This window comes from Gekko japonicus, unplaced genomic scaffold, assembly GCF_001447785.1.
Source record: "Gekko japonicus isolate JY-2015 unplaced genomic scaffold, Gekko_japonicus_V1.1 scaffold4296, whole genome shotgun sequence".
Classification (NCBI taxonomy): domain Eukaryota; kingdom Metazoa; phylum Chordata; class Lepidosauria; order Squamata; family Gekkonidae; genus Gekko; species Gekko japonicus.
The window spans coordinates 30,851-41,687 of NW_015173266.1; the positions used below are offsets into that span (position 1 = coordinate 30,851).

General features: G+C 46.8%; 1 protein-coding gene across 1 annotated transcript in view; it reads right to left on the bottom strand.

Annotated features, from left to right (window-relative positions):
• The window catches only part of LOC107120172 (zinc finger protein OZF-like), a 6,013-nt gene extending 1,059 nt beyond the window's left edge, over positions 1-4,954 (bottom strand). Inside the window, exons 1-5 of the mRNA XM_015422820.1 lie at positions 4,861-4,954; positions 3,493-3,563; positions 3,179-3,284; positions 1,668-1,793; positions 25-1,015 (exon numbers count right to left, since the gene is read on the bottom strand). Of these exons, the coding sequence (XP_015278306.1) occupies positions 25-1,015; positions 1,668-1,793; positions 3,179-3,284; positions 3,493-3,563; positions 4,861-4,954 (1,388 nt within the window). The remainder of the gene's footprint in view (positions 1-24; positions 1,016-1,667; positions 1,794-3,178; positions 3,285-3,492; positions 3,564-4,860) is intronic.
• Between the last annotated feature and the right edge of the window lie 5,883 nt (positions 4,955-10,837).

Below are 10,837 nucleotides of genomic sequence, written 5' to 3' on the forward strand. Positions count from 1 at the left end.
TGAAGACTGCCACTGCGACTGAATCTCTTCCCACACTCTGAGCATTCAAAAGGCTTCTCCCCTGTGTGGGTTCTTCGATGAGCTTGAAGAGTGCTTCTGCAAGTGAATCTCTTCCCACACTCTGAGCATTCAAAAGGCTTCTCCCCTGTGTGGGTTCTTTGATGTTCTTGAAGACTGCGACTGTGAGTAAATCTCTTTCCACACTCTGAGCATTCAAAAGGCTTCACCCCTGTGTGGGCTCTTGCATGATTCTGAAGATGACTACTTTGTCTAAATTTCTTTCCACAGTCTGAGCATTCAAAAGGCTTCTCCCCTGTGTGGGTTCTTGCATGATTCTGAAGATGGCTATTCTGTCTAAATCTCTTCCCACACTCTGAGCATTCAAACAGCTTATCCCCTGTGTGGGTTCTTTGATGATTCTGAAGACTGCCACTGGTACGGAATCTGTTCCCACACTCTGAGCATTCAAAAGGCTTCTCCCCTGTGTGAATTCTTAGATGTAATTGAAGATTGCCACTGCGACTGAATCTCTTCCCACACTCTAAACATTTAAAAGGCTTCTCCACTCTGTGGATTTTCTGGTGCACAAGGAGCTGTGATTTGTATTTGAAGTAGTTTCCACACCAAAAGCATTTAGATGCATTCATTTTACTGTGCTTTCGAAAATGTATATTAGTTTTTCCTCCCATTAAGAGCATCATTTCACTCTCTGAGCAAATAAACTTCTTCCCTCCTGAATTATTCCTTTGGTGTCGAACAAGGTCTGATTTCTCTGAGAATCTCTTGCCACAGTCTGAGCAGCTATAAGGTTTCTCTCCTTTATGTGTTCTTTGACCTCTAAGGAGCTGTGCTCTGCCAATCATGGTCTTTCCACATTCCAGCCATTGAAGTTTCCTCTTTCCACTGTGCATTCGTAAATGGACTTTATACTGGCATTGATCTAAGAAGTTCTTTCCACACGCCAAGTACTTGTATGTTTCTTTCTCCATGTGCATTACTTCTTGGGAATCCCGCCCTTGGCAAGGAATGGGTTTACCCCTGTTTTGGTTCATGTGGCTTCTTTTCTGCCTCTTATGTCCAACTTGGCTTCTGAAGTTTCCTCTCAAGTCTTCATTCCTGACTTCATTTGGTGACAGAGGATGCAGTTCCTCATCCTCCTCATTCCTCTGATCATCCCCAGCTGGAATAAAGAAAGAGATCCTGTTAGAACCCACATATAGAAGTCTGATCTGCTCCTGATTTTCCATCTGCACTCCAAATATTACAGCGGCTTCTTCCCGCTGTATGCTGAAATGTACAATAACATACACCTTAAAGATCTATTAAGGCTCCTGCATGAGAGACGCTGGGTTTGGACTCTGACCATTTATATGGCTCTCCAGCTGTGTGACTTTTTGGATGTGAAGGAAAGGCTCTTTACTGACTGAAGCTCTTTCCGCACTGCAAGCAATTATACTGTTTCTCTCCTAAGGAAATTTGATGCAAAATGACGTTCATTCTCTGACGGAAGGTCTTTGCAAAGGCCACACCTTCATTCTCCCATGAGTGGAATCTCTGGTTAGGATGGAGGCCTTTGTTCTTTCTCTTTTTGATTGACTCTTCACCTTGGACTGGGATTTCACGGAAACCCCCTCCTCAGTAAGGAATGGGCTTATCCCTGCTCTTACCTGCATGGCTTTTCTCCTGCCTCTGTGGTCCATCTCCACCTCCAAAGTGTCCTACAGCATCTTCATTCTTGACGTTTTCCAAAGGGAACATCTGGAATTCCCCAGCTGTCTCCTCTACATCTGCTGCTGGAATAAAGTAAGAGTTTCATTCAGTACCCATGTAAGAAGCCAATGCAGCAGTCAGGCACTGCTCAGGAATTTGTGGGCATTTCTTTTATCAGATCATCTTTCCTCCCAAACTGAGACGCTGGTCACACCTTATCCCTGCCAGGCCCTCCCGTAGAGCTGTTTTTATATTCCCTCTGTCCCTTCCCTCCCCAAACTCCCCAGATGTATTCTAAGGGGGAAGTGGCAAAATATGGTTCCCCCACTGCTCCCATTTGACTTCACATGCTTTTTGAATTTGATTCTCTGCACTTGACAATTAAATACAAGAGGTTACAGGGCTGACAGTTTAAGTGGGAATCTCTTTAATAACACACGATCCCGCTCTCTACAGGCAAGGACTGATTCCCATCACCCCAACAGAGGGTGCTGTGTGATTTGGCGTAAGTCCCTTCCCCTTGGGTGGCAGTGTTAACTGGTGGGACTGCCCCCTGCAGGCCATGCCGGCAAAGTAGAACAGCTCCACAGAAAGCGCTCAAACCCATTTCCACCTAACAAAAAGGCCTGAACACATCCAGCTCATGAGCCTCCAGATCCCAGGCCCCAGAAGGCCTCCCTCCCTCCCTCCTTACCCAGCGAACTTGAGAATTCTACCAAACCAAGAGTCAGTTAGAAGTGAAGAGGAAAGGTCCCATTGCTATTCCTTGCCCCTTCCCTTGGCATACATGTGAAGGATACCCCCTTGCAGGTCGTTCATTTGGGAAGGAAATACTCTCTTGAGAACTTCCTGAGAAACTCTCCAGCCATTCTTCGAACACAAGGCCTTGGTCCATATCCACCATAGTCTCTGTTACATTCCCAGCTTCTTTGGCACACAAACACACACAGAGACACACACACACGCAGACACACACAGAGACAGAGAGACAGAGCAGTCCTATGTGGGGACGGGGAAACTCCAAGGAAGAGGAAAAATTATTCTGGAAGGTCAGAAACATGATCAAGATCAAAGACCAGAATCCTAACCAGTATAAGGGGGATGGACACTTTACAGATCACAGTCAGAGCTGATGGCCGTAATCCCATCTCGGGGAATGGCACGTTGTAAAGCCTGGCAAATGAGAAATTTGGATCTGGTCCCTTCCAGCGTCTTTCAGAGGAACTCTCAGCACCACCTCAGCCATAGGCCAGGACATCCTCTCTGGCTTGGGTGATGGACACCACACTGGCCATGCTGAACCATCGTTTTCACTGCCACCCCCACCTCCTTGAGGCCCCTAGCGGGGGGGGGGGGGGGGAGGTAGCCAGGCAGTCCTCCCAACCACGTGTTGCTGTTCAATATTTTGATTCATGCATCATCCCAATGGCAGCAATTTCCACCTTTGGCACCTGTGAAAGACCCTTACCCAGGGAGGCCACACTCCCGTAGTTCTCCAGCATGACGTCCCTGTAGAGGGCTCTTTGGCCAGGAGCCAGCAAGGCCCACTCGGCCTTGGTGAAATACACGGCCACCTTCTCAAAGGAGAAGGGAGCCTGAAAGGAAAGGCAGATTCCCTCGTCAGAGTTCAGTCCCGGCAGAAACTACAGTCCTGACGGGGGCATTCTCGGAGGGTGCAGGAGGTCGTGTTTGGGATGCGTAAAGAGAGTGGGGTTCAGAGCTCAAGCCTCCCTTGAGAAAGGAGGGAGGTCCTGACTATCCCCCTGTCTCCCCCCCCCCTACCTGGACCAGAGGTGGAGCAGCCGTTTCCACTCCCCTGAAAAGATGACAGGTTGACAACATCTCTTCTCTGCCTGCAAGGGAGACAAAATTGGAAGGATGAACGTTAACCTCAAGTTCCTATTTTGTCTGCTGCTTTGAATTCTGCTTCAGCCATCCCTCTTCCGAGGGCTGTGACACCTTGTCTTCTTTACACTCAGAAAAACCTGTAACGAATTTTAGAAAGGTGTTGGAGAGGTGGAAGAGAAGCACCAGGAATCCATGAGCCTCGAGGTGTCACAAATGCTGCCTACTCTCCTGAGAGCCTTGAAATGATCTCTGTGAACCCCGGAGCTCCAAAGGTGGCAGCATCCCTGCTGGATGAGACCAAAAGCCCAGGCGAGCCATTCTTCCCCCTGCTGGGCCCTCCCACCCATCCTGGAGCCTGGACTGGCAGGAGAAAAAGAGGGCACCAGATATCATGTTGCATGACAAGTCGCCATCGCAGCCAGCCCAAAACCCAGATGTGATTTTAGTGCATCAGCCAAGGCTCTGGAAACTTCAGGGTACAACCGATGGGTTTCCGGGACATCTGCTGACGCTCTGACTTCATATACAGACATTAGGCCAGTCAAGACATTGACATGACTTCACGCCCACCCCATGTTCCACCCTCAAACCTCATAGGAGTGCCATGCCATGCCGTGCAGCCCGAGTCCAGTATCCTCTCTCTCACTGTGGCCTGCCAGATGCCCCTGGAAAGCCTTTAAGCAGGGGCACAGAACCCACACTACTGCCCCCTAACAATGAGGTTTCAGAGGTCTGCTGACCCAGAATATGTAAAGTGCTGTGAAGTCACAGCTGACTTAGGGTGAACCCATAATCATTCAAGGTGAGAGACCTTCAGAGGTGGTCTGCCACTGCCTGACCCTGCATAGCAACCCTGGACATAGGTGGATCGCAACCCTGGTAGTCTCCTGTGCGAGAACCAACCAGGGCTGCCCCTGCTTAGCTTCTGAGATCTGAGGAGACTGGGCGAGCCTCGGCCATCCAGGTCTGGGGAATGTGGACGTTCCATTTATTCACCTTGGCTAATAGCTGCGCCCAGATTTCTCTTCCTTTCCTTTTTTGAGCCACCTTGAGACCCTCTAATGGAAGGAAGGGGAGAGCTGTACATTTTAATTTATGTAAATAAGAAAGAAATTGTCCTCCATGAATCTGTCTACTCCCCTTTAAAGTGGAGCGCTCATCACTACATGCTTCGGCACTCTGTGTCCCAGTACTCCGCTCCATGTAGTCTGCAAAAGTATTCTCCTTTTCTACTGTCCTGAACCTTCTGCCCAACAACTTGACTCGGTCTCCCGATCCCACCTGGGCAGGAGGCACCCTTACCACTTGACGGGGCACCTTGGGGATCCTCCTGGGCCTGTGCCTTCTGACTTTCTTCTGATGGAGCTCCTTCTGCCTCAGAGAACTTTGCTTCCATCTTCACGAATCGTCCCCACATCTGAAACAACAGCAAGGGAGATAAGAAAGAGGAGGAATGGAAATATCTAGCGAAATATCTAGAGGTAGAAATATCTAAGAAAAGATGGGAACAATGCACTGAGGAATTATACGAGGGAGATGAAAGGATGACAGATTCCTTTCCAGAAGAATCTTTTGAAGAAGAACCAACGGTTTTAGAAAGTGAAGGGAAAACTGCACTGACTATTCCAAGGCACAGAAAAGGAGTCCTTCAAAATCTTAACAAGAATTTGCTAACAAAGAAAGAAAACAATGGCTCACTGTCTGTGAGTTACGTGGAGCTGAGAGAGCTCTGAGGGAACTGCGCTTGAGAGAACTGGTCTGAGAGAGCTGTGACTGACCCAGGGTCACCCAGTTGGCTGCATGTGGGGGAGTGGGGAATCAAACCTGGTTCTCCAGAACAGAGTTCACTGCTCTTAACCACTACTCCAAACTGGCTCCCAGTTGTGGTAGTGGAGGAGGGTTTTTACGGATACTGTGGACCGCCAAAAAGACAAATTAGTGGCTTCTAGATCAAATCAAACCGCAATTTTCTCTAGAAGCTAAAATGACTAAAATTAGGCTATCGTACTTTGGTTACATTACAAGAAGAGTCATTGGAAAAGACAATAATGCTAGGAAAAGATGAAGGCGGAAGGGAAAGGAAAAGAGTAAACATGGGATGGATTGACTCAATCAAGGAAGCCAGGGCCCTCAGTTTGGATATAGGACGTTTTGGAGGACATTAATTCATAGGGTCGCTAAAAGTCAGAAGCAACTTCAAGGCAGTTGACACGCACACACAGAGAGAAATATCTGACAGGAAGCCTTAGGATAAGGTCACTGCTTGAACGGAGTGAATGAACCCCCCTCACCTGCTCTGCCTGCCTCTTCTCCTCTGCCTGACTCAGGAGGAAACCTTCGGCCAGGGCCACCGCCTGGGAACTGGTCTCTGGCCCACATCCTCTGACCCAGCACTGCATGTCCTGGGGCAGGACGGCCAGGAACTGCTCCAGGATCACCAGGTCCAGCATCTGCTTCTTGGTGTTCCTCTCTGGCTCCAGCCACCGGCTGCAAAGTCTATGGAGCCGGCTGCAAACCACTCGGGGCCCATCAGCCTCATGGTAACAGAACTGTCGGAAGCGTTGGCTGCATACACCAGTAGTCATAGTGTCCTGAACCAAGATCTCTGGAGCAGCTCTTTCCCAAGATTCAGCAGCACTCCCTGCTTGGATGGGATGGCGACCTTTCCTTGATGTCTTGCCAGTTCCAGGGCCTTCTGGGTCCTCCTCTTCCACCTCCTTCCCCTTTCTCTTGGGTTGCTTCTGACTGTGGAAAGACATTCTTATTCACTTGCCTAGAGGAAAAGGGAAAGATATCCAAAAGGCAGAAAGAAACCAAAAGAGAAAGGAGTTATATCTATGACTCTGGACAAGAGACACCTAAGTGGATCAGAAGGAGTGTTTGTGTTTAGCTTGTGGATCAGGATTAATGTCACTGGGTTATTTTAAGTATCAAGCTTTTTGAGTTATGTTTGTTTGGGCCTTCAGAAAATTATAACATATCTATTTGGCTCTTTAAAAATCTACAGTGGATGTTATGAGCTTGGCCTCCAATTTCTGGGGGCCACCCTGTCCAGTGGGTACATCTCCAGGTAAACTGGAGCTCAGGACAAAGTGATTTAGAGCACTTTATAAGGGACAGAAAGCCAAAATTTGTGTGGAGATCTATCACAGACGGTTGAAATAAATAAAGGTCTTGGCAAGGCTGCCCCCTGTCTCCATTATTGTTTATTTTGACTCCTGAAGTCCTAAACGACCAAATCAGAGCAGACAACCATATTAGAGGTCTAAAACTTAAGGGTGAAGAATATAAGCTTCTAGCTTTTGCGGATGATCTAGCCTTTATTTTGGAAAATCCGCATAACACAGCTATTAGGTTATTGTCTGTTATACAAGAATATGGTGAGGTAGCGGGACTGAAAACCAAACTTAAAAAAAACAAATATGCTGGTCAAAAACCTGACATCAACACAAGCAGACTACTTGCAAGAACAGACAGAACAGACATTCAGAAAAAGATTAAGTATTTGGGAATAAATCTAACTAATAAATGCAGCTCATTAATAGAAAATAACTACACTGAACTTCTTAAAGAAGCAATGATCTTCTAAAATGGAATTCTCTCCAATTATCCCTTATGGGAAGAACAGCTGCCATCAAAATGAATATATTGCCGAAATTGCTATTCCTTTTCCAGATGATACCAGTTCTTAAAAAATCAAAGTTATTTTAAAGAACTCGACAAAATAACATTACAATTTCTCTGGCACGGAAGGAAACCTCAGATCAATCTTAAAATACTACAAGAGTCTAAGAACAGAGGGAGCTTTGCCCTCCCAGATTGGCTGGTATGTTATAAAGCATCTGTTCTAGCCTGGATTAAAGATTGAATAACACGAGACAATGAGAGACTTTTAAAAATAGAAGCCCATTACTTGTATCTGGGTTGGCACACATTCAATCTAGATACAATATAAGTCTGTAGGTTTTTATGACAGTTTTCTAGAAATCGATAATATGTTAATGTATACAAACCAAAAATGTACCAAAAAAATGTATGACCTGCTTCTTGAAGATAAAATGCAAGACGAAGTGGTCAAAAGTGTGATGACAAAATGAGCCCAAAACTTAGGGCACAATATTGATTTAGAACAATCGGCTCAGATTTGAAAAAAGAGCCTACAAATCACTAGAGCAATTTCCTTTAAAGAAAACATTTATAAAATGTTTCACAGGTGGTATATCACTCTGGATATGCTCTCAAAAATGAATGTCAGTTGCTCTAATCTTTGTTGGAAACGCCAGAGCAGAACAGGATCCTTCTGCCATATGTGATGGAATTGTAATAAGGCCAAAACCTATGGGGCAGGAATACATGAAATAATTCAAAAAAGTTTAGGAATCTATGGCCTTTACCCCGGAACTGTTTTTGCTTAGTATACCACCGAAACAGAGTCCCAAAAATGATTTACATTTCATACTCCATATTATTATTTCAGCTAGAATCCTGTTCGCTAAATACTGGAGGAAACCTGAACTACTATCTCGATCGGAAATCATCTGTAAAATAGTAGAAGCAGCTGAAATTGATAAGTTGACGTTTTCCCTAAAAGATAAGACAGAAGAACAATTCATAAAAACGTGGTCAACGTTTTATAGTTGGGTCGAAGCACAAAAATAAATGAACTATACACACACACACACACACACACATATATATATGTAGGGCTTTTTTGTGGAAAAAGCCCAGCAGGAACTCATTAGCATAATAGGCCACATCCCTGGCAGCACAGCTCATTAGCATATTAGGCCACACCCCATGCCTTCCCTTGGCTTGCCCGAGCACCCCGTGGCTGCAGGGAGCCCAGGCAAGCTGGCCCTTGGACAGTCTGGGGAAGGCACGGGGAGGCATTTAAATGCCTCCCCAATCCTTCCAGGGGGGCCCCTGGCCGGCCGGCCTCGGAGTCGCCAGGGGGGTCATTCTCCAGGCCTTCCCTCTGTAGCCACGCACGCAGAGGTTTTAGCTGTAGTGGGCGTGGCCAACTCTGAAGCCAGCCGGAACTCAGTTCCTGTGCGTTCCTGCCCAAAAATAGCCCTGTTATATGTATATATGTATGTATGTATATTGGAGCTGCGGTGGCTCAAGTGGTTAAGACGCTGAACTGCAGGCTGTGGAAGGTCAGTAGTTCAGCAGTTCAAGACCCAGGTGCCACATGATGGAGTGAGCTCCCATCTCTAGTTCCAGCTCCTGCCAACCTAGCAGTTTGAAAGCAAGAAATTGCAAGTAGATAAATAGGTACCACTTCGATGGGAAGGTAACAGTGTTCCGTGCGCCTTGGTGTTTAGTCATGCTGGCCATATGACCACGGAAACGTCTTCGGACAGCGCTGGCTCTTCGGCTTTGAAACGGAGATGAGCACCGCAACCCTAGAGTCGGATTCGACTGGCTTTCAAGCAAGGGAACCTTTATGTTTGTATTAAAAAAGAGGGGGAAATTGTGAATATAATACTTAAAAAGTGGAAGAAGATAAACATTTGTTTGTTTCTCTGTACTCTGTAAAATACAAGGAGAAAAAAAAGACTGTAACAGTCCAATAGGAGAACTACTTAGTAAGCTCATGTGATATAAGGCAACAATGCTAGCCTACTTTTATCCCAATTATGTTATGTCATGTTGTTTTTTCATATTTTTGATGGCTGTTTTGTTTTCTTGTTGTTAAAAATAATTAAAAAAAGAAATATTTAAAAAAGAAAGGACAAAGCGACTGGTAAGGGCTTAACCATTGCAGACCATCTGTAGGCCGGAAGGGCTGGGCAATAGTTCTGCCCAAGGAGCCAGCAGAGGGGAAGGGGCAGAGGGGCCTCTCCAGGTCAGGGCACACAGGGGCTGCTGGCGGCAAACAGGAGCAGGAGGAGGAGGCAGGGATGGGGCAGAGGTCCTCAACCGCTTCCTAGCTGCTCTGGTCAAATGGTTAAGAGTGAACAAATAGGAACGGAACCCTGGAAAGACAGAAGTCGTACTGGCTGGGAAAGCAGAAGTCGTGAGGGACGTTTTGTTCCTCACTTTTGATGGGGTTCAGCTTATCCTCGCCGACTTAGTTAAGAGCTTTGCTTTGGCATTGTCCTGGACCCAACTTTATTGCTGGAGAAGCAACTTAAGGCAGTTGCAAAAAAGGCTTTCTCCTGACTCAGCCTAGCTCAAAAAATGACCCTTCCACCCACCAGGATCCATGCCACGGTGACATGGAGACTAGGCTAGATCAATTACATAAAACCAATCCAGATACTTCAGATGGTGCAGAACGCCAGGGCTCAGCCATTGTCAGGAGCAGTGTTCCCTCTAAGCTGAGTTAGTGTGAGCTAGCTCACAGTTTTTGAGTCTCCGGCTCACACAGTTTTGTCTCAGCTCAGGAAGGATGGGACTCCAGAGCAAACGAATTTATGCAGCAGCCAAATCCCTTGCTCACAACTTTAATGCCAGTAGCTCACAAAGTAGTTTTTTTGATCACAAGACTCCACAGCTTAGAGGGATCATTGGTCAGGAGCTGGATGAATTACTGCCCTACCGCAGTCCCTCCACTGGCTGGCCTGGGCAGGGGCCTTCTCTGATCTGGCCCCCACGAATAGTCTGCCTGAGGGGGTCAGGAAGGCCCCCACTCCCCTGGCTTTCTGTAAACTACACAAAACTGAATTATTCCAGAGGGCTTTTCTAAGCGAGCAACAAGCAACTGGACGAAAGGGTTCACAAGGTTACTTGGATGCATCATTAGGGCATGGGGTCTGAATGACTGTGTTTCATTTGCTGTAAGTTGTATCCTCTGATGCCATTTTGCAGCATTTTGTGGGTCATGCTTTCCTTCCGTACTCTTTTGCAGATTTCTGGTCGGTTCTTCAACCCAAAATCTGTTGCATAGTTTACTGAATGTATTGATTGCATGCATAAAGGTAAAGGTTCCCTTGCTCGAAAGCCAGTCGAATCCGACTCTAGGGTTGCGGTGCTCATCTCCGTTTCAAAGCCGAAGAGCCAGCGCTGTCCGAAGATGTTTCCGTGGTCATGTGGCCGGCATGACTAAACACCAAGGCGCACGGAACTCTGTTACCTAACCACCGAAGCGGTGCCTATTTATCTACTTGCAATTCCTTGCTTTCGAACTGCTAGGTTGGCAGGAGCTGGAACCAGAGACGGGAGCTCACTCCGTCATGCGGCACACTCAGATCTCGAACTGCTGAACTGCTGACCTTCCACAGCCTGCAGTTCAGCGTCTTAACCACTTGAGCCGCAGCAGTTGATTGCATAGAAT